Consider the following 24,529-nt stretch of genomic DNA (forward strand, 5'->3'; position numbering starts at 1 on the left):
GGGAATATCAGTCTCAGTACTTTGAACTTGCAGGTGCTGCAGTGGTTGTAGTTAAGACATTATATCGGAGCTTTCCTTCATTGCAAAGGGTTGTGTCAAGAAAATCTTTAATATAAAACTAAAAAGCAGTTCATGCATAAAGCATGACGCCCTGAAGCATATTAGATCTGTTTATCTCTCTGTTTAAAACGAACGGTACCTGGTATAGTTTACATAACAAGGCAGGGATCAGTTTGATAAAGCATTTATATCACCTGGGGAACACGCTGGCTCATTTCCTCAACACCTTTCCGCATGAGTCGTTCACCAGCAGGTATAATAGCAAACAAAGTTTTAATAGGTCAAGAGCAGAGGACCTGTTTGTGTTAAAGTAAAAGACAGTTCAGTTTGCCCTTTGACAAATAGCTCATATTTCAAGCCCATGTCTCTGCAGCTGATCATTGAATGATAATTATTGATTAAATCTTTCATGGACAAATCTTTAATTGCATTTGATCATCTGCAGCCTGAAACATTTTTTTTTTTAATTTTTATTTTTTTTAGAAGACAAGTTAAAGCTTAGTGCTTATGTGGTATTTTCCTGGGGGAACGAAATACTAAATAAAGGACCAAGATGGACTCTTGCCCCACAGATGCAGTGGCAAAGCTCTAGTGACCTCATTAGAAACAGGATTTCACCTCAGAACATTAACATTTTTGGCAAATACTACAGTATAAATCTGCAAGTTAACATTTGAAAACACTTTTTTAAACAAATGAATTTCAATTTAGTTTGCAATTAAAATCTGTTGTTAGACTAACAGATTTTTTTTGTCACTCTTCCATTTTGTTTAATGTAATCCAGGATATGAGTCACATTTGCTTGTTGTTTCTATATGTGAAGCAAATACTGTAGCTGCTGTTTCTGTCATAGCACATCTGCTCTGCTGAAAACTGCAAAATGATAGATAAACACATGGACAGGAAAAGAAATAGATGAATAACATTTTGTCATTATTTTTTCAGTGAGCAGTAATCGTCACCAAATGTCTTTGCAGTTCAAAGGCTATTTTTGTTAAGCAGACATACATGGAGCTTCCATGCAAGCTATTGTAACTTTTCGGTGTTTTTATTTTAAGTACTGAAAAAAATGTTTTCCCCCAACTGGCATTTTCACGACTGCATAGTAAAAGCAATATTGTATTCATCAGCTGTCCCATAACAAAGGAAAAAATTGTTCAGTGAAGACAAGAATTATTGTGCTTTGTCTTTTCTGGAAAGTTCAACAGTGGAATACATCTTTCTTAGAGTACAATTAATAACAATTTGTGATGGTTTTATACACAGATACAGTTCGGAGTATCTGTTCACTATATATAATGTAAAAAAAATAAGCTGATATCACTTACAGGGTATTTATCTAGCATCCCAGTGGACATAAATCAATAATTGAGCACTAGATAAATAGATTAGACATGGCAATAGGAAGGGTAAAGAAACTAAGAAAATCCACCAAAATAATTTTGCAAAGCTTGTCTTACGTTTTCATCAGAAAGTAAGCAAAATAATCTGACAAGGGCAGAAATCAAGTCATCTGGCAAATTCTTGTACTTTGCTTTTATCAGACAATGTAATACAGCACATGGCACTAAAAATAATAATGTGTTGTCTAAGGACAGGATGGTAGTACTGTGCCTTTTATTCAGAAGTACCCAACCCCTACATGTTGATGCCCTTGGTGGTAGCTTCTTCATACGCTTGATGCTCTTCTTACCACACAGGCCCATGCCCCATTCGTTCCTTCCTCCCCCCAGACTGTGCTTCCCTTGCAGACACAGGGAACCCAGGAGGGCTGCTTACGTGGCAGCTCTGTTGTCTGCACAAAGGCAACGTCCACGTCTCTATACGCTGCCCTGCAGTTGTTCGATATAAACCCTTGGGAATACACGCCTTGCACAAGCTTAGAGGGGTGTGTGTTTGGGTAGCTCTCGGCACTTCAAGGTCCTCTAGCAAACCAGGGGATCCGTACATAGATTGTTGTTAGCAAGATGCTTTTTCTCTAGACTTTTTTTGTGTGTGAGCTCTTTGTAAGAGTGTATGTGACTGCTGACTTCTAGTGGCTGGCCTGCAGATGACATCAGCCCTGGTACTACTGCCCCTGACAGAGATCCTCCAATGGCTCACGTGGCGCTGGACCAGAAGGACCTGAGCATCTCCTCTACGCAAGCCTCTACTAATCCATGGAGATGCATGGTCATGGGCACTGGGACAGGGAAATTGCGCAAACAGGCTAAACTTTGAAAATGGCAGAGCAGAACTGTGCACGATGCATTCACCAATTATGTGGTACAAGGCGCACAGGGGAAAAAACATATCAGCAAATTACTTTCTTTCTCTTGCTTCTCATGTCACTTGCCCCCCTCTGCGCCTTAGGAGGATACAACACATTCCTCGAACACCTGCCCCTGTTGCCGTGCTGCGTGTCATTATGGATTCTGCCCTGATTTAGGCTTTTGTTGCTTCCTGGTGCTATCCCTGTATGATCTAAATTTTCTTGTGTTCAATTCAAAGACCTTTGGCATTATGGAAGCTTTCTGAAAAAAGGCTCGTCATCATTCATACAGTTCAACATAAACATAAAGAGTTGTATAACAAAATACTCCTGTAAAGGAACCTTTTAAGACAGAGTGGCTTATTGAAATTACATTATTATGAATCTATTTCTATTCATTAGTTAAGGGGACTACACCGGCAAAAAAATAAATGTAGTGTGTGCCTCAGCTCGTAAGTCATAAGTTCTTTTTAATGTCCTAAATAAGTGACCTAATTTTCAGAAATGGTGAGAACCATTCCATCTCTCACATGATTTCCATGACAGCTTCCAAGTGCAATTTTAAAGCTGACTTGCAGGATCGGGTCCTGCTGTTGTCAAGTGAGGTGAATTAAGGAAGCTGTGTATGCCTCTGAACTGCTCAGCAGTGAACTGTCAGAGTCAAATAAAACTGGGCAAAGCAGAATCAGATTCCTGCATGGAAGGAAAAAAAAAAAAAGTAAAAGAGAAAAAGAAAACTAAAAAACTGTGCCAGTGAAATTTAGATCATCAGAATACAGTTTGCCATATTAGAATTCAGGCACAAATCAGCTCCAGAAATACTGCTTTAGCAAAGAAAAAAAGCCACATGCTGTTCATAACAATAGGTGCTTAGGGCTTCACTTATACACTTCCCCTGAAAGAAATGGTCTTCTAATTAAACAACTGTTCATAGAAATTACATCCCAAGAACTGAAGGAAAAGAAATTGAAAACTCATGATTGTTCCTTTTTATATTTTAGTACTATGAACTGAAATACCGTTTATCACAAAACTAGGTTTTTCTTCTGTTTATAGTAAAAGACAACTTCATATTAACATAAAGCTATGAATCCAGTTCTAAATTCTTCTGATGTCAAAAGGCCCTTCATACTTTTCAGATGAACCTTGTTAAATATCTAGCTCCCTCTTCAGCCCCTTGCTTAGCTTACAGACCTGATTACAGTACCTGCAGTCGTGCCACCGTATCTAGGACTTCGTAGCTCAGGCTTTCCTCTGTGCTAATTGTAACTCTTTAACTGGCTTGACCACAAAACTGAATCATTGGCTATAAAAGCAAATCAAAACTTGAAGCACGTCTTATTTATCTGGACAGTTCTCAAGTTTCCTTACTGGGTTTCTAGTTTACTCAGCAGCTCTGTTCCACAGGAATGCCTCTTGCTTTTGCCTTCCCCCTTTCCTTCAGTTGCTACGTTGTATGGGCTGAATTTACTGGTGATTTTCCTGAAAGTGAGAGACTATATAACAAATGTTTGCCATTCTTTGTGTGAGGCTGTGCCGAGGTTATTCATCAAAAGCCTGTGCCTATTGTCTTTCTGATACCACGGTTTCCCACTGCAGACTGCAGACAAGCAGCTGTTCTTTCTCCTTGGAATATTTTAGTCGTGTTTAATTGCTCAGTACTGTAAATAGTTGTTGTGTTGACTAACTGTTGCATTTCTTTTTCACTTTTGTCAAACAATTGCATTCAGGGGTGTTAAATCCCAACACTGGCTGCATGCAAGGCTTCAGGAAGGAGTACTTTTATTTCGTAGGTGGTTCTGAGACAGGACATAAGATCATACCTCCCAGGCTGTAGGATTTGGTATGTGGCTTGACCTAAAAGACTCAAAATAGAGGGTGAGAGCAAGCTTCACTTCTAAAGCTCTCTTGTAGTAACAGTCCACCACAACTCTTCTTTAACTTAGCACGACTCAGCTGCTTTTTAAAGTCAGACCATTCAGGCAAGGTTAGTTTTCCTCTGAGAAGAAGGACCTACACTTCCATTCCCACACAGTGATGCAGCTTCTCTTTGGCTCCTCACGTTTGAAGCCTGGGACGGGGAGCTGAAAGCAAGTGGAAGCACCACCCCAGGAATGTGAATGGTGCCAGGGCTGCAGTAGGAGTCAGGGAGCACTGCTAAGGCCTCCTAATCTTCCTGGATATATGCATGCCTAGCCGTGTCTTGCTTCCCGAGTCACTTGTGCAGGTGTGGAGGGGCCTGTGCAGCCATTTTGACATTGCGGTACACAAGCACGATCGTTTATTCAGGCTGAGTTCTGCTGTTTGTCATTTATTAATGTTGTGACATTTATGCCATAAACTCTTTCTAACTTGTGAAATCTCTTTTGGGAGACCTCCACAAGCAATGTAGTCCAAGGGTGTTTTCTGTATCTGTCTGATATTTGTGTAGACATCAGTAGGCTCATCATGGAAGGTCCCATATAAATTAATAAGCAATATTACTAATGTCAGTTTTTATGAACACACATGTCTTTGTTGTATAAATATCAGCTGATCTATTTGCATGAGTCACTTATCTTCTGACAAGGAAACTTTATGGTTCATGATTTTGCATCAAGTTAATCATTGTCTCCTGGCTACATTAGTGTCCAATAAAACGGACCTTCCTGGAGAACACTCAGAGTGTAGATGAATATGACACGAGGCACTCAAAATATAGCTAACAAAGGATAAACAAATGAGCATTGCTTACATGTTCAGCATTACCTTTAGGAGGTCTACAGAGAGTTTGGCCTCTGTTTGCACTAATCTTATGTTAGTGACTGTCATATTACATTAGCAAATTTAATCTTTGTTAATGTGATAGAAAGTTGCTAATACAATGAGACTCATTATATTAACAACTTTTGCATCATGTTAGCAAAAGCAAAATTTGCTAACAGAATGCAAAAATTATCAATATGATGAGGTAATCATTATCATTGTTCTAACACCTGATTATATTAAGCAGCTACTAACATTTTTAATATGAAATCACTATTTGCACTGTACTGGGATTTTCTAGGAGAATTTGGGGTGCATAAACAGGAAAATACAAATATTTTTTAACGAAAGCTTTTTAGAAATACGGGTTTTATTTTGTATTGTGATATAAATATAATTTAATCAAAGTCATTCTGAAATTAAGTTTCTTGACATAGGAAACTTTTTTTTCCATAGAACAGTGAACCATATAATGAGCTAAGCCATGTATAATGACTAAGCCAGTAAGATACTATAAAGAGAAAGTGGATGACTGTTGGTCTTATATCATCTTTTGGCTTTGAAAAGTAATTTCACATTACAAGTCATATTTTGCAGTATAGAATAACTTATTAATGCAATATTTCATTAAAACATGTTCATTCCACTGTTACAATTTATATTTTTTGTAGCGACACACATGTATTGTAGAATATATTTGCATGTAAGATTTGTAGTCTTCCCTGATTACCTTATAACTATCCATTAAAAATGTACCAGGAATAAATTAAAATTATGATAATAATGTTTTTAATATACAGAATATAATCTGACAACAAAACTCTTTGATTGCAATATATAATATGCTACATCTCTGTTATAATTTCTTTTAAAACAGTCTGATAATTATTATTCTCTATAAAACCTTCATTCTTATACAAGCTATGTAATAATCTCCTAACTTTAAAGATTAGCTGTAAAGATTGAGGAAATGGACTTCAGCATAGAGTCTTCATGAACAGTCCCATAATGGTAATGGGCAAGCTTTGCAAGCTGCTTTCTGCCATGTAAATAGTAGAGTGGAGAACCTTTTGAATATATAACGTGTGCGCAGCAAAGGTGGGCACCTTAGGCCAGCTGGAGGATGGAGCTCCTCAGTTACAAGGAGATGTTACACATAACGTTAAGTCCATTTACAGACCTGTAATGACTTCAGCTGAAAGGACTTGAATTTTTCAGGACTCAAAGAAGAGACCTGCTGGCAAGAGGTTCACCACAGATCTCCTTAGCTTCAGGATGTACTCCTGCCTTAACACAAATCAGCTTTATGTTGCTGCTTTTAACTTCTAGAGAAAGGGCATCAGAATGTTCCAATTCAAAGCCAGAAAATTAAGGAAAGGGAAGGTCACAGCTGTGTATTCCTTCTGGAGGAACTCCAGGTTTTTTCTGTGCTACTGATTGCTTAGAAACCACTGGAGAATTGTAAACCTGGTGGTGGGTGAGTAAAAAGAAGCATCTCCTGTCACAGATGTTTCTATGGAAGAGGAATTTCTTAGGAACGCAGGGATTCATATAGTATATGAATGAACGTTGTCTATCTAGCCCACTAGCTTTTATTTTAGAGTAGCTGGTGCCAAATATTTCCAAACCACATGTAAAATCTACAGAATGGTAACTGTACCATATAAATTGAAGCAGGACACTTGATATCTCATGTAAACTCTATTATACATAGTGTAGCATGGTTATTCTTGTTAGCCTCATAGATATTTACTCCTTGTGAAGTTCTTTTATATATATATATATATATACACATATATAGTGACCTGCATAGATTACATGTTGTGGGGGGAAAATTATTTCTTTTTATCATTTTGTCTTTATCAAAATGTGTTTTCCCTTCAGTTTCTTGGAAATCTTCTTGTTCTTATAATATCTTCTATGTAACATTCATTATTTTATGTACCTTTTGCCACATCCCTTAATTGTCTGCTCTGAAAGCTAAATATTTATAATCTCATTAATCTCTCTTCAGATGTCCTTCTACTAGAGTTTTTCTGTTTCCATTATTCTCTTTTTTAATAGCAGATGACCAGAACTGAACACAATACTCAGTGTAAAGCTTGGACTATAAATTTACATAATGGCAGTGTAATATTTTTATTATTAATTTATTAATTTCAGATTCATTTTTATTGTGTTCTAACATCTCATTTAACTTTTTTGTCATAATGGTCTCCATACAGAGCAATGTTTTCACTGAGACATTTCCATTTCCTTTTATTGGCTAGTTATAGTTATTTAAAACTCCTAAATATACAGGAGTAGTTTCTTCGGAAGTGTGCTACGTCTTGCGCTTCTTAGCATGAAATTTCATCTATTGCTCTGCTGTTCAGTTGTCTGCTCTGGTTGCTATGTATGTCCCTCTCATGTTCTTCCTGATCTTCTTTTGATGCAATAGCTCATTTTTTAAGTCTTTCTACGCTGTCATTCACTATTCAAGTAAAACATGTAGCAGACAGGACCTCTGCAGATGCTGTCCACTGATTTGATTAGTTTAGGTACGCATTTAGCATGAGCAGGGTAAATGTTGCAACTGTCCCAAGAGGAGAGAAGCTAATAACCCAGACAGGACAAAACCAAAACCAGATTCCCATGCCTCGTTCTTTCCCTCTTTTTCCCAGTACTACATCTGAGGTGGAACACAGAGAACTTCTGTAGAGAGGGATGTTGTCTTTTATTTGTTCATAAGGATATGGTGTCCTGTAAATTGCAATGTGAATGGAAGTGTCCTAAATATTAGACAACAGAAGAAAATAAAATGCTGTAAAAAGAGACAAAAACTAGAAGAGAAGAAAAAATGTAACCTGCTGAAAGCTGGTATCAGAGAGGGGAAGCAGGCACTTGTGTAAACCATGAACCCAGGTACAAATCCTGGGTTTAGGCACAAAGTGAAAAATGTCACTGTAAAAGTATTTTATACACTTCTGTAAACACACCAAAAAAAAGAAGTCAAGACGGATATATTTATATATGAACATAAAGTCAAAGGTCAGATCCGGCTTTGTTTAAAATTTACCAGCAGTATGCTATGTTTCGTTCTAATTCCCTTTCTTTAGTATAAGCCTGTATTTTTTACTGTCTTGGCACTCTGGTAAAGTAACTAACCTTGTTAAAATATGTAATATTTTTATCTGTTGGAAGGAATGCATATGAATATGCTTTTCAAATTTCAAATTGAAATCATCTGCAGTGGTACTCTTCAAGGACAGAAGGGTTAGCTGGCACATAGGTGGGAGAAGAGTTGCTCATTAGGGAAGGTTTGTTATACGGTAACATATAATTAAGGTAATGGTCACAGCTTGTGTGACAGCAAACACTCTGGCAGTTGTTTGATTGCTCTCTGGGTCAGGAGATCAGCTCTTTCTACAAGATGTATCCACATTAGTGTGTTAGTGAACAGGTTAGAAAGCAAATTACAGCTGCCTTTCTTAGGCATATTACTGTCAAGGCTCATTGTTTTGGGGTTTTTTACTGTACATCAGCAGTAATATGGCTTCTGAAGACTTCATGTGACAGGTTAGGCATTTTATCCTTTGAGTAAACAGTAATCATGGTGTGAAGAAAGTGGGGCATTGGAGATTTTTCCCATTCTTTGAGAATTCCATTCTTCCTTTTTAGTTTGCTCCAAGGGCTCTTTGGGGATACATATATTAAGCCCCTTAAATAGTTCATAATAAATCTTTGTCTCAGGCTGATTCTGACAGTTTTTTAAAGAGTCTTTTAAGAGACAATCCTCAATCATTCGTTAATCCATGGGGTGATCTTCAGACTTGGAGGGAAAAAAAACAGTGCAAGCTCCAGGGTTGTGAAAATACAATACAGAAAAATTTTAACTCAGAAAAACTCAGGAAATACTGTAACATGGAAATTTTGCCCATCATACTGTGTTCTGCCTATGTCTAAGCAATCATTCTCCAAGTTACTCAGTTTGCAAACACTGGAGATAGAAAAAAGGGCTGACAAAAAAAAAAAAAAAAAGGAAGTGCAATTATTATTGATCTTATTCCTATTATCTTGGTTGCGGCTTTATTTTGCTTAAAGCTTGAATTGAAGGGACATTATAGGAAAAAGAAGTCATTGTTCCCATTGTTAAAATAAAGCAAAAAAATCATAATTCCTTCTGTTAAGTGTTTACCTTTCAAGTTTTGTAATAAATCTGCCAAAATACCTGCACTGTGGGCTGATTTTTAAAATGCTGTTTCCTGTGCAATGTGACAGATTCTGATTGTGTCTGTTAAAAACCTTCTTAACTCCACAGTGCAAAATAAAATAAATAAAGAGGAAAAATATAATAAAAGTAAAATGTCCGGTTCATTTGACATTTGTTTTCACCAAATAATTTGAGCGAGTTGTTTTCTGAGAATAATGCATGGCTGCAGCCCGCTGGAACTACTGTGAGGTATTTGTTTTCCACAGCCTCAAGTCTGTCATTTTTGGAGATACCTGTTCTCAACTCTTTTTGCATTTCAATGGCATAATGCTTGCCATTATTTTTAGGCTTTTTAGTAAAATCTGCATAAGCAAAGAAATCTATAAATGCTAACTTATTTCTAGAAGAATTCTCTTGGTGCATTTTAGGAATATTGTTGCCCTATTTTAATTTTATATGCTACCCTGAGGAGAAAATACTGTAATGGGAACAAGGAAGCAGTACTAATAAGGGACAAAGTTATAAAGAAACCTGGATAGTCAGGCTTCTTACCCCTTCTGCAGCCAGGAATGTGGTGTTGGAGGTGAAGGCTGCTGCTGGAAGCGCTATCACCCAAGCAGTACACCTCAATAGCATCAGCTGCCTGCCATGCCAGCTGTACTAGCACGTTCCACATCAGCAGCCTGCCTGGTTCTGCCTAGCCTGGACTGGGTCACGGAATTTCTGTATGACAGATGAGAGGGAACAGTTGTGTAGTGAATCCCATGATGATGGAAATGCTAACAGCATTCTGAAATAAATTTGGATGCACAGCGCTAAGGACATAAGTATTTTCATGTTTAACTAATAGTTCTATTCACGGTGTATTTTTAAGTGTTACTTGTTTGGGGCAAAGGATGGGAAAGCCTGTATTGGTTTATTTTTTCCATTATTCTCTCTAAAAATAACAGTGTTAGTCACACTGACTTTTGACATGGATAAGTAGATTCTATCTAAGTATATGAAATTATGTGTTTTCTGACATTTTATGAGTGTTGTTTGACTGTCTTGTGAACTGTGAAGCTGTGCAGCTGGAGAAAGTAGTTCCTAAGGTACATTAGACCAGGACTTTCAACACATCCTGCAAAATCTGCAGCATTTCCCTTTATTCCCCAAAGAATCTGCATATTATTGTGATGCTTAGCACCATACCTATTGCCACTGTCCAGTAATGGAGCTACGTGTGAGCCAAGCATTAAACCCTTGTTGGAAAATGCTCTTCTCGCCAATTCCTTGACAACATATGACTTTTAACTCTGACTCTTTTTGTTATTATTGAACCATTTTAAATTAGCTGAAAGGTTGTTTTATAAAGAAAGTTATTTCTTGCCTTCCATATTTCATGTTTATAAAATACCAGTTTGCATTTGACATACCAGTACACATCCAGATAAGGTTCTGTCCTGGTTTTGGCTGGGACAGAGTTGATTTTCTTCCTGGTAGCTGGTGCAGTGCTGTGCTTTGGATTTAGTATGAGAATAATATTGATAACACACCGATGTCTTAGTTGCTGCTACGTAATGTTTATACTAAGTCAAGGACTTTTCAGTTTCTCAAGCCATGCCAGTAAGAAGGCTGGAGGGGCACAGAAACTGGGAGAGGACACAGCCAGGGCAGCTGATCCGAACTGGTAAAGGGAAATTCCATACCATGTGATGTCATGCTGAGGATATAAAGTGGGGGGGACTTAGCTGGGGGCAGGGGAATCACTGCTTGGGGACTGGGTGGGCATCGGTCAGTGGTGCATCATTTGTTTTGTGATTTGGGTGGGGTTTTTTTCTTGAGTTTTATTTCTCTGTTATCTCCCTTTTCAGTAGTAGTATATTTTACCTTATTTCAGTTATTAAACTGCTCTTACATCAACCTACAGTTTTTACTATTTTCTGGTTCTTCTTCCCATCCCATCACGGGGCGGGGTACCAGCAGGGGGAGAGTGAATGGGCAGCAGTGTGGTACTTAGCCGCCAGCCGGGGTTAAACCATGACAGGTTCAGAACCTGGAAAAGGGAACAGTTTGGTAGTGTCCATGTGACTGAAATGCAAAGAACAGAATGGGAACTGGTTTGCAGTTTTATGTAGTTGTTCACTGTTAGCAAAGATGAACCCAGATACTTGTGTTGAAAAAAATAAGAGGTCAAAAGTTGCCACCATCTTACCACTCTTTTTTTCCTATTTCAGTTTCTGAACAGAAAGTGGTAGGTCAGACAGTCCTCTGTGTTTATTGCTTTGCTAAACCAGTAAGCGTTTGCCATTAGTAATGATCAGTCTGTGTTTGCACATGTATGCTTGCTTGGTTTAAACATATGCCCAGTAGCTACGTACTTTTCTAGAAAGGTTATTCAGCAAGGTTACACAATTTGTGCAAAGTGATTTTTTGGCAGGATTCTATACACATTGATATAGCAATCCAGTAGATACTAGCAACCAGTTACTGCCCCTTGGTTAGGCTGCATGGAAGATTCATGTATATAAAATAGTGTATTAAAGTAAACTTACAAAAGCAAAGAGCAATCATTGCAAATGTAATTTTTTCTTCCTCTTTGGGATTCTAATTTTAAAAGCATTAAAGAAGACAGCTGCTCATGCTGTGATATGCGCTAAACAGCCTGAAGGATGGAAAAAAATATATTTGTAGCTCATAATAACTATTGACCTTTCTGATATACAATGTTCTCTGTGTTAGCTATTCTGTTCTATCAACAGTGAAGATTGAACATGACTTTTTAATAGAAAACACGAGGTTTCAAGCTGCTTTCACAAAGGTGTTTATGTATTGTTATTTTGTATTGTAGTACAAAGACTAAGTCCTGATGCCCTTTGTCTGACATCATGTTTGTCATAAAAAAGCCCCACTGTTACTGACTGTTTTATATGAGGAATTGGCTCGTAACCATTTTATAGTCGTGATAAAAGCATTGCTCCACTAGATCCAGAACACAGGTATTGAAAATAGAATCCCCCAAATATCCCAGCAGCACAAAAGGTATTTTCTGAAGAAATGGATTCCTCAAGTGGCTGTATTTACGGGGCTATTCCACTAAGATTTAAACCACTCACTTTTTGCATGCACACCGTTTGTTCCTTGGCATACGCAGACTGCAGCATACTAGCTTTTGCTGGATGTCATGTGCTCTCAAAGACTCTCTTTATCATATTCCGTTTTTTCTCTTGAACTTTCCTACTGCTTGTTGCTGAGTACAGAACATCCACTAGCAGCAGCTTGACTTTGACACTTGTGTATGTTCCCCCAGAGTGGGATCATCCAAACATTGACTGAGCAGCATGAGGTAACTCGGCTGCTCTTCTTTCCCTCAGGGAAAAGCTTCACCAAAAAGCACCTCCCATTTGGCATATGAAAATCTGAAAAGCAACCTCTTTATTGTGCTTTTTAAGCCCAGGCAGGCTGGCAACGTTAGGAAACATCAGAAGGGACATTTTAATGTTTGTTGGGGGGGGGGGGGGGGGGGGGGCGGGTTTATGCCATGTGCTGGGAAGGAACTTTAGTGGGCCATTATTGGCAGCTCTGAACCACAGTTATTTTCACAGCTATGCTCTGGAGTGTCAGTTAATGATTCACAAGTTACTAGGCAAGAGCAGAAAACTAGCAAGAGAAAAAAAATACCCTCAGTTGATCCTTCTAGGGCATGAAGGAGGGGGAACAACATCAGCATTTAATGGCAGTTTTGTGCTGAAACAAAATGCTCAAAATTGCTTGTAAGTTGCTCTGTAAGGATAATGATCATTTGAGTTGTGGAAACCAGCCACATCTCAAAGAAGTTTTAGCCTCTAGTCCTGCATTCCTCAAAGGCCCAGAAAGCTCTCAGGAAATTCAGTGAAGTTTTTTTATCCTCAAAACTAGTCAGGGTCCTTTTTTTCCTTTGCTGTTTCCTCATTTCCCAGTTTCTTTTCTCTGTACCCCTTCCCTAACAGAGGATAGATGTGCTATTACACATGATCCCGTACTCTCCTAACATCGGGACCTCTCCTAGCCATTGGATGTGTTCTGATTCAAACTTTATTAGATCTGCTGCAATGCAAGTAAACAGTAAAGTAGTGCCACCATTGTGCTAATTTTCTTTGGGACTGTCAGTGAACCTTGAAAATGTATGAGTGTTGCTGACCTCACATGAAACCAAGCCGACAGGTCAGGTCAGATTATTTATTCCATTACTTAAAATAAATAAACTTTAAATATAAAAACATAGAAGGAAGTTTGAGCTTCATACACAGGATGGTTTCTCTACCACTCACTCACTAGACCATAACAGCTCTTAGTTGTTCCAGTCTATTGGATGAATGTGGATACATTTGCGAGTGTTTAGATAATGGATTGAAGCCCAGTAGACTGGAACATTTCCAACGGCTTTTTCAGAGTTAAGGTTTCCTACCATGATTAGTTCTGTAAATAGCAAATCTTTATTATGCTGTTTTCAAACAGGCAAAAAAGCTCTATGTATTTCATAGATCACTGACCTACCAAAATTTGTTGCAAAATCTGTCATTCAGTGTTATAGGAGTAACAAAAATCTTATTCATAGCTTCATCCTGGCAACACTTTATTTATAGCTCTATCCTGGCACCTAACTCATTCTATATTTTACCACATATATATATAAAGAATTCTGTGGGATAAAGTTTACATGGGAAGTAAGTTGCATATGTCGGGAATTAATAGCCTGATAAGACGGGTTTCTAGACTAGAAGAAGAAGAAATAGAAGGAGATGCTGAAGAGGAAGAAAGGAAACTTTGAGAGACATTAAATAAAGTAATACTTCTTAGCCCAGTAAAGAGTAGATTACTTTGGTTCCACAAGCATAATAGGACACTGTGGCGGTTTAAGTCCAGCCAGCAACTAAGTACCACACAGGTACTCACTCCCTCTACCCCAGTGGGGTGGAGAGGAAAACTGGAAAAAGGTAAAACCCATGGTTTGAGGTAAGAACAGTTTAAGAATTGAAATTAAGTAAATAATAATAATAATAATAATAATAATAATAATAATAAATAATAGTAGTAGTAGTAGTAGTAGCAGTAGTAAGAAAATAGAGGTAACAAAAAGAAAGAGAAGAATAAAACTCAAGAAAAACAAGTGCTGTACAATACAGATGCTCACCACTCACTGACCGATGCCCAGCCAGTCCCCAGGGAGCCATACACACCTCCCGGCCAACTCCCCCCAGTTTATATACTGAGCGTGACGTTCCATGGTACGGAATATCCCTTTGGCTCGTTCGGGTCATCTGCCCTGGCTCGGCTCCCTCCCGGCTTCTGGTGCACCTGCTCGCTGGCAGGGCACGGGGAACTGAAAAGTCCTTGACTTAGGGTAAACACTAAATAGCAACAACTAAAACGTCAGTATGTTATTATTCTCATAGTAATTCCGGAACACAGCACTGTACTAGCTACTAGGAAGAAAAATTAACCCTGTTCCAGCTGAAACCAGGACAAATATTCAAAAATTTCTCTGTATACTAATAGGGAAAGCCTGTCAATGAGTTTATACTTTAGTTTGTCCTACATAGCTACAACCAGTACATGGGCTTTCAAAAATCTATGCTTAACAGTGTGTACCATCACATGTGGACCATAGCCCAGTAATGACAGATTTTGATTACAAAAATAAGCATATCTGTATATGTAAACATATATACTATAATTTTAAATATTTTGGAAAAATGTGAAATAAATATACCTGTATGGTTTCAATGTTAAATTAGTTGTAAAAAAATCATTATTTTATATAAGACAATCTAACTGAAACAATCTGAGATGCCAGCCCATGTCATCAATTATTAGATCTGGAAAATTTGGAGGGATGAGAGAGAAAACAAATAAACAAACAAACCCATTAAGAGAACCAGCTTTCAACATAAGTCTGATAGGGTTTAAAGTTTTTATGCCTTTGAATTTCTAATAGTCTTATAGGTCATGAAAAGTGAATTGTCTTCATCTTGGAGGTAGAATGACAAGAAAGAACAGTTTATTTTCTTGTCTGAAAACATTACCTAGCAATAAATTCTTTAGAGGAAGTCATCCTTCTTTCCATTTCTTTTGGAAGAGCTGCCCTGAGCCTTCCCCTTTTCAGTGAGGCCTTGGCCAGAACGCTGCATTATTGACCTGGCGTGAAGGAAAGAACTGAGTTAAGTCCCCCAAAGCCTGGGTCCAATCCTCTCAGCTTTTCAGTAAGTAGCAAACCAGAAGTTTTAGGCATCTTACCAAGTTAGGCAGGAGCACCATGAATTTCAGACTCAAATCTGGTTATTCAGGAATTCAAGTTCTTGTTTACAACTGGGACAGTTTACAGAAAGAGTATTATTGCTACAGCTTCTTTTAGAAGCAGTATTGCCTTGGAAGAAAGAACTAGCCTTTTTGTTGCCACCCACAATGTTAACTAAATAGTTCAGATAGTCCTTGATTTTGCAAGATGCTGAGCACACCAGCAAGACCAAGAGAGCACCTACAGCAATTGCTATCTCTGTGCTCATCAGCCGATCTCCAGGCAGGCTGCCTAAGTCATTCATCCAAACAGTCTAAGAATCTTCAGCACCTTCCTGGAAGAAGCTTTAGCTTCCAGTACTTGCTCATGTTCAGCCTGGAATCAGACTGAACCCACTTCACTTAAAACCATGCATTTGCACAAGTGCCAAGTATAATTTCATAGTAACTTGCACATATTGGAAATAAATTGTCTTTACTTGAAGCTTTTGAACTGTATTTGCTGGGCTAGTAGTTAGAAAAATCTATCTTTTAGCTTAAAACATGATCAAATTTCATCTGTAAGCTACTGAGAGAGAATGACCCTGGCAACAGTGCTGTTTTGAGAGTCACTTTTTTGATTAAAAACACACTTTAAAAGGCAATAATATGAGATAGAACAGGACAGTTAACTACTCAAGGTTAAATTTTCCTAGAAAGTCTTTTAATGCCTGGTTACAGACAATAAACTGCACAGAAAAAATAGAAACATTTACAAAGATGCATCTAGTCCAACTGAAAATGATAGATTTATATTACCTAATTATTCATTTGAACATAGTGATTCTCAGCTGCCTATGCAAAGATTGTAAGAATTCAAGAAAATGTGGGAAAAGACTTGCAAGTGTAGAAGATAACATGAGAAGAGAGCTCCCTTTTTCTTACTATTTTGTATGTTCTCTTATTTTGTTTCTCTTTTAAGAGTTTTATAGTTGGCATTTAAGAATGACTCTTAAAACCTGTACAGACATTTCTTTTCAAGGAAGAGAAGTGAAAGCCTGGTGAAAACTTCCTAAAATGGTACCAAATCCAGAAGTTCCTGTATATTAAAGCATAAGCTTTTTTTCCCACCAACCCCCGCAAATTCCTTGTTGGTGTTTGGTTTTCCCTCTGTAGCTTCTGGTCTTCCTAAGAATGAGAAAACTCTCTTTTATCTGTTTGGCATGCGAAAATGCATTTTTCTTCTCTCAATTATTTTTAATGCATGTAAGGAAAAAAAAAACCCCAGAAGTTGGTGAATATTTATTCAGGCTGCTTTGGCAGCATTTCGTTATTTAAGACATAAATCAAATTTGGAACTTCTTTTTTCCTGGGGGACAAATTGTTTATCTGAATTTGAATGTGCTTGTGAATCAGTCATAGGGATAGTACTTCTGGTATTGCTGTATAATAGCAATTATTTGCATTGGTTTACATTGTTTTGCTCTATAGAATTAAGATAGTCAGGCTGCACACAGATGCACAGTACATCTGCAATCACTGCAGGATCACAGCCATGGACCTCAGTTCTCCAAGCAGTTACGTGCATGTTTATCCATCAGGACACATTCCACTAACATCAGAACTCTTCCAGCATGTGAACAGTGTATGACTGGTTTGTGGGTCTGGGCCCAAGATTATTCCCAAGGCAAAGCCCATTGAAGAATCAGACCCACAAGGCTTGTTCACAAAGAAATGCTTAGGAGGAGGTAATTAAATAATTTTGTGAATTGGCTACTTGTCCTACTATCTTCCCACTTGGATTTGTGGCTCTTAGTTAACGTTTTAACCTTTATGACACTTTTGTACAGGTGTAGTGAGTCGCAGCTTCGTGCCCTATGAAATGAATGATGCATTTTCCTTCTGTCCAGCAATCTCACCCTGCTTTACATCTTTGGGAGTGGAAAGAGAAGAGGTTTATTCCTTTAGTAGTACCTGCCGAAGATACTTAAGGACACAGAAAGGCGAGTGCTTTCCCAACAGAGTAGACAGTTATCTGTTTCGCAAAGACAATCCAGACTTACTTTTTATACTTCTAAGCCTGACGGTATATAGTGCTTTCATTCACACGCAGTGAGCATTGACTTTTATCATATTATTAGCATTCTAAACTCACAGTTTCAGAGGTTTATAACTCAACAGTAGGGTTAGACTCGGTAAATTCAGCGCAAGAGCACTGTTTTTCAGTGTAAAAGACATCTTTAGTTACTACAGTATCAAGCCAAGCAGACCTTGCTTGTTTCAGGCTTTTTTAAAGGTCTTAGATTACAACTTTTTTTAAAGAAAAAGCAAGCTCAGAAATTAATTGCTACAGAGTTTCATTCTGATGTTGCTTAGATTGCTAGCCTCCTTTGACATAATTGGAAAAAAAAAAAATTGAAAAGGCTGAGTGATGGGCATTTAAAATCAACTCCTGAGAACCCATAATGGACCGCGTCCCATATATTCCTATGCAGATCTCACTGACATCAATGGATACATTTTGTACACATACTGTTTTTAAAATCCTGCATGCATAATCACCTTTAGCATTGGTTACAGTATCCACCATGAGTGGGTGCAACTCTGAATGCAGATTTGTACTACCAGCCGTAATGGTTCTCTCCTGAGAGAAATTCAGAAAGCTGTTCATAAGCTGTTCTGGACTTTTAGGTAACTAATCCGATCTCACAGAGAGACTCCCAGGTACTCTTTGTTAAAGAAAATCAAACACTTCAGAATACATATTTATATGACAGACACTGTTCCAGTCTGTTGGATAAATTATATGCATTTTATAACATGCACTTACAGAGATGTATAGGTTTGTACGTATTATAGTAACAGCAAAATAATGTTAAGCTTATGATATAAGGTGACATGAGCCCAGAAAATGCCAATGTACACTGTACTATAGGTCAGGTGTTTGCCTTTCTTTCATAAAATTGTGTATGAAAGAGAAATTTTAATTTCACTTGCTTGGGAATGGTACATGTGTATTACAGCCTGATCATTTTTTGAGCATAAGATACTGTGTGTTTAATTAACATTACTTCTGTGTGTTTAGGTAATTACCATTAGAACACATGAGAACATATTGTACTTATTGCCTGTGCTAGAGCATAATGTGCTGGACTACAACAACTACACTTGTTAAGCTGATTTTAGCATTTCTTCACACAGCAGGAAGCACCCATGCTGTGGTTTCTTAATGTACTCTTTAACTACAGCACTGTAGAGTACTGTACAACAAATATAATAATTAATTATGATCCTTATTTGACCAGTACTGCTGCTATCCTGGTGACCCTGGTTGCTGTTTCAGGGTTCCACTATCCTGCACCCTGAAACACATGCCTTTCCTTTCAGAGTTTTATTTCTTAGGTAATATTGCTGAACACAGCCGAATTTTTTGAGGACAAGTTTGTAGTGTGGATTGTGATGGCTTCACATTTGTTCAGGTCTCCAAGGACCAGCACCAATAAATGTGAAAGAGACAACAGCAGAATGGTATACTTTCCCATTTCCACCAGGATGAAAAAAAGTACTCTAAATTAAGTCTAACCTTAAATGTATAATCTGTCCTTGGGAGCAAAAAAAAAAAAAAAAAAAAAAAAAAAAAAAGGATATAGGATCTTCAAGCTCTTGGCATCCCTTACGAGAAAAAATTGGTTCTAAGGGTCTCTGATCTTGTGTTTTAGTAAAATAGAACTGCACGGCTGACTGACAGTTCTGATCTAAAGCATTTACGTTTAAGTTTTGATCTCTCTGCTTTTGATTAAAACTAATGAGCTCATTTAATTCAAAATGGGAATCTCTGATAAGAGAAATAAGGTTGATGTGATTGGATTAGAGGGGCAAATTAAACTCTTAGAGCAGAAGTTTGTGCTTATATAGTGTATTAAAAAGCTGTTGGCGTATTATGGCGTGTTAGATGATGAGAAAAATTTCATAGTAATTCATATTTAATCAGAAGAAATGAAAGTACTAAATATAACATGGCTCTGCTTTTCCCTCGAGTGATAAAGAGCTGTACATTTAAAATGACATCGAATTCATGCTCTCTAAAAAAAAAATAAAAAAAAAATCTTAAGAGAGACACTAAAGAAAGGGGCACTGTTGTCAGTTATCACAATAGAGCTGAAATGTCACAAACACAAGACAATGTGACCACATTAAATCAAGGACAAGTCGATATAATCCTTAGTTCACAAACAAGTTTTTGTGTTTCTGTTGACTGCATAACAAATGCCTTTTAAATACTTTCTACTAGAGGTCTGGGCAGGTCTCCAAAATAATAGCAGAATAATTTCAAAATAACTTTTTTTTTTTTGTTCAGTGTTAATTACTCACTGAAACTTAATCTCCTATAATGCTTGCTTATTGTAAGAGGCTCCAGAATTTTTCCATGGACAATATTTTGGGGACAAATTAGTTTTCAGGGCTAAAAATAGCAGTAATAAAGATTGGATAAAGAATATCTCAGTACGGACTATTTTCTCATGGCTTATAGTAAGTGTATTTACTGAGGGAGTGAGAAGCGCAGGTGAGAGCTATAGTTTCAAGCAGGAAATACCTCTTCAATTGGACTACAAAGATATTTCATTAGTTACTGGTTAGTCACCAATAATTAACAGTGATGATGATGATGACAATAATAATCATCTGTGTCATTTATTCGAGTATTTTCGCCTTCAGGCTACTGAGTGCCTTATTGATAATTAACACTCAGTAATGGGGAAACCAAGGCACTCAAAACCAGCAGTGACTCACCCCAGGCATCACTGCAAGGGAGGAACAGAGACCAGTGAATAAAAGCCTGCAGAATTTACAGCCTAATTCAGCAGACAGAATTGCTACCTAAGTGAGACTTTACCTTTCGCAAAATACTGAGAAATTCCCCAGTTCTTGAAACAATGTCATACCCTAACGAATGTAACTTCAGTCATAACAAAGTTGTGCAAGAAAGAGTTAATAAGGTAAATGTCTGTTAAAAATTCTATGGGAAAAATAACTTGAAAATGAGACTTCCTGAGTATACATATATTTTTCAAAATTTTTTTTCTGCTAAGTAAACGTTTTCTAAACGAGGTAAATTGATTACAACACTCTTAGCATCCATCAGTCATTTATTTTTAGTGAGTTCAAGGATTGCACCTGAAAAATAGCTTAGAGGGGTTGTATAAAATCTAAATTATGTGTATATGTATTTTTTTCTATTCCCTAGTGGAATCTACAAGCCCCAGTTTACTAACCACTGACAACACTCTAGAGCGCTCTTTTTTCATCCGAATGAAATCTACACTGACCAAGCGAGGAGTGCACATCAAATCATCAGGATACAAGGTAAGGGTTGCACTCTAGCATGAAATATTGACATTTTTAAATTATGTTCGTTCATGTTCCAGGGACACAGTAATAAACAGAAAAAGGAGCTGTTTCACCTTTGCATACATCTCATTCCTTTTGTTAAAGAATCATTAATAAAGTATTTCCAGCCTGAAGTTTGGCTTTGGTGCTACACCTCCATTTAATTGATCATTATTATGATAAACATTGATGATAACAGCATGATAGCTTTCAAAAGAGCGATACTTCCAGAGTAAAGTGTGGTTTACCAAAGAAGGTGAGTCAGAGTAACATCACTTTTTCCACAGTGGAAAATTACTGCTCATTTTGTTAGACTGTTAGTTGGTTTGGGGTTATGGTTTTTTTCCAGAGAGGTAGGATTTCTTCATGCAGACAGTATGCTAGAGCTATTTAATTTTGCTGCCATTCTAGCTGAAGGAAACAACAGGCCACAACAAGTACTTTTTCACCGTTTTTCTTTCATTGTCTGTCTGAGGGGCATCTGCTGTTGGGGATCATATTTGCTGCATTTCAGACTCTTTTAAGATATGAAAGTCTCTTGTTCCTTATCAGTAGTAATCTCATTTTTCTTCAGTCATATGTTGCTCATAGTGCCTGTAGCTATCAGTGGCTTTGCAGTATACTAAAACTAGAAGGAATAGCACATTTTTAACATTGTCAACTTGTGGAATGAAATATGTCATCCATTAAGTATTATACAAGATAAAGGAGTGGTGCAAGAAAGTAAGTCTGAGAATGTGTGTGTATTTAAAGAAGTTACTTGTCAATGTTCATTTAAAAACTTTCACGAGCATTTTTTTTTCAGTTTTCAGAGGAAGATTTAGAGGCGTGTTCAAGTAAAATACCCCAACTACCTTTTCCCAAAAAATTATCTGTGCATCTAGCATCGAGGTAGTCTACCTGAGCCCTAAAGATCTCATAGAAACACCATTTTTGCAAGCACATGACTGGGAGTCTTTCTGTTGGATGATTTCTGGGTCCAGATGATTAAAGTAGTTGCAAATGTAAGTTTAGGTCCAACCAGTGGTTTCTTAAGGCATTAGAAGTTTTGGTCTGTGTACTGCTTAATTGTCAACACCTGAAAGAATGCGCTCAGGACTTGTTCATGCTGACCAATTTACAAGTCTCAGAAAGTATCAAGACTGGGAAATGTGCTGGCAGTCTCAGGAGGAGGAAGGCGAATGAATGAATGAACGGGCAGGTCGTTGAGGTTATACTAATGTTTATGATTAGGCGTGGTCCATCCAGGCTAGGCCAAAGTTAGATTGGCAGAGACCTTGCTTTGTTGGATATTTTTGCTACAGTAGTAATGCAAAGAAATAGGGAATTCATCTGTGGATTTTGTAGTCTGACATGTTTTGCCAAATGTAGGTGAGAACAGAAGGAAAACCTATGAGTGACTTTGCCATTCTCTCTTGCTGGGCTCTTGACAGTCTAATGTTGGTCCAGCACCGGGACAGGACATATCTAGTATGGGCTGGCTTCACAATGCAGTTTTTTTACTCATTGCAATAACAGTGTTTAAAATTCACAGTAGACCCTTTACTCAAAAGCAAGACACAGTAATGTCTGTCATATAAATACAATTTCATTTCTCTTAGACCTGTGAATGCCTCATGGAAACACTGAAAATCATAACTGAGATGTCACAGGTAGAGCAGAATGCATTTTGAAAGATCAGATATCACTTTTTAGACAGCTTTTCCTAGCCACTAAGAATAGATAAAAAGTATGATAGTCGACAAAACTGTAAACAAATCATTTAGGTTTTTTCCAAATTTTTCGATGAGGCATCAGCAAGTCAGCATGAGTGAAATTGTATAAAGAGTGTGCAAGTCCTAAGCAGGTGTAATACAGAGGTGTAGTTCCTCTGCTTTTTGATGTTTTCACTTTTGTAACTGGCAGTGTTTGTCTGAATTCAGCTGTGTCCAGATACATGAATTGTACTTTGATACTTTGACAGTTTTTCAAAAGCCTGGTTATTGGCACTCTATGTTCTATAGAAGGAGAATTATCCACAGCCTCAGTGAGCCCCAGAAAAACTGTCTATTCCTTGTAGAAGCATTGGATCCCATGAATGTCTTTTTAACTGACTGTTAAGAACTGCTTTGTTTAAACGTCATTCTCTTATTACACTAGCATAATAAATTTAACTGCTGTAGCGAATGTCACTCACACTTTTAGGAACGTTACCAATTTATTCATTGATTTCTAAAAGTCCATTGCCAGAACTTAAGGCTTCTTGAAATTGTTCAGGTATATATTTTAATAAAATGAAGAAAGATCTATGAGCCTTATGGATATACAGCTATAAGAAATTATCAAAGGGAAGAATAGTTACATAATATTGGCAAAGCTCATGGGAAGAGCTGGCTATGTTCTGCATTAAGAGCTCCCTGGAAGATCTCCCGCACTTACTTAGGAAACACTATGCTAGCTGGGGGCATGTGCAGCAGAGTTCCTGCAGGAAATCCCGGTGGAACAGGCTGACTCAGGAGCTGGTGCCTCACACCTTCAGAATATAAAAAAGCAATGACTTTTTCCCTCTGCAAAAAGCAAGGGCTCCTGGCTGACAGCTTCCCTTGAGCTCATGTCATTGTGGGTGGGTAACCCTCCTGAATCAGCATATAAATATTCGTCAGGAGCAGTGGATTGGGAACTCAGTATCCTATGTGAGTCAGGTTTTAGCTCGGTCAAAGGTATTCAAATCCCCGTGAATTCAGTGACAAATTTTTTCGTCTTTGTGATGTAGTTATGTCTTGTTCCAAACCCTTACTGAGCTCAGAACTACATCTCCATTTTTCCCTTGCTTTTAAGACTGCTGACGAATGTTTTCTTTAGACAGCAAATGATTGAGGTGGTCCAGAAGCTGCTTAGCCAATTTTCAGAATGAGTGATCCCTGCCTCAGGAAAATCACGTAAAATTGAAAACAGTCAGAGAATGAGATTGATTAATCATTTGGGTTGATCTAGTCAGGACTAATTTTCTATCAAAAGAAATGTCGGAACAAAAAATCACACTGATAGACTTACACATATGTATACTTCAAAGAGACAGTGTTCCAGACCATTCTGACATGAGATGAACCCTGGTTATAGTCCATTTAATTAGTCCTGAATTATATGTAAAGATGGAGGTAATGGCCTTTTTTCATGAATTATATTACCTTGAAAGTCTGAAGTGGGAAAGTGGTTACATGATTAATCCTTCCTCTCTCCTTCCCTTTCACTGGTCCCCAGCATCCTCCTTGAACTGGATTTTTCCCATTCCTACTATTCTTAGGCTTAGGGCTCGTAGGAAAAGAGTTTGCATACAGTGCTAGAAGGCTATTCAGTTTTCTGTGAGTAAATCTACAATCTTAAAAAAAAAAGTCAAATAAGATGTAGTCAGCTGATAAAACACGTTGAAAACAAACAAACTGAAGAAAATTATAATTCCATTCACTGCAAAACTCGGAATGTATTACCATTATAGCTGTTGTAAGAAACATGATGCAAAGACTTACGTTTTCTTTGCTGAACTGTATCACATCTTCCTTTTTAAATTTTTTTTCATCAATAAAAGATAGATTTGTATTTCATTTGGATTTTTTCTGTCTCAATTTAATTTCTTTTTCCATTTGTTTTCCTCCATTTGAGGGTCACAATTCTGTCCACTT

General features: G+C 37.6%; 1 protein-coding gene across 1 annotated transcript in view; it reads left to right on the forward strand.

The window, feature by feature from the left end:
- The window catches only part of LOC102052852 (neuronal PAS domain-containing protein 3), a 613,283-nt gene that overhangs the window by 531,872 nt on the left and 56,882 nt on the right, over positions 1-24,529 (forward strand). The window contains exon 6 of the mRNA XM_055717189.1: positions 20,728-20,846. Within this exon, the coding sequence (XP_055573164.1) occupies positions 20,728-20,846 (119 nt within the window). The remainder of the gene's footprint in view (positions 1-20,727; positions 20,847-24,529) is intronic.

Source organism: Falco cherrug, chromosome 7 (assembly GCF_023634085.1).
Source record: "Falco cherrug isolate bFalChe1 chromosome 7, bFalChe1.pri, whole genome shotgun sequence".
Lineage (NCBI taxonomy): Eukaryota > Metazoa > Chordata > Aves > Falconiformes > Falconidae > Falco > Falco cherrug.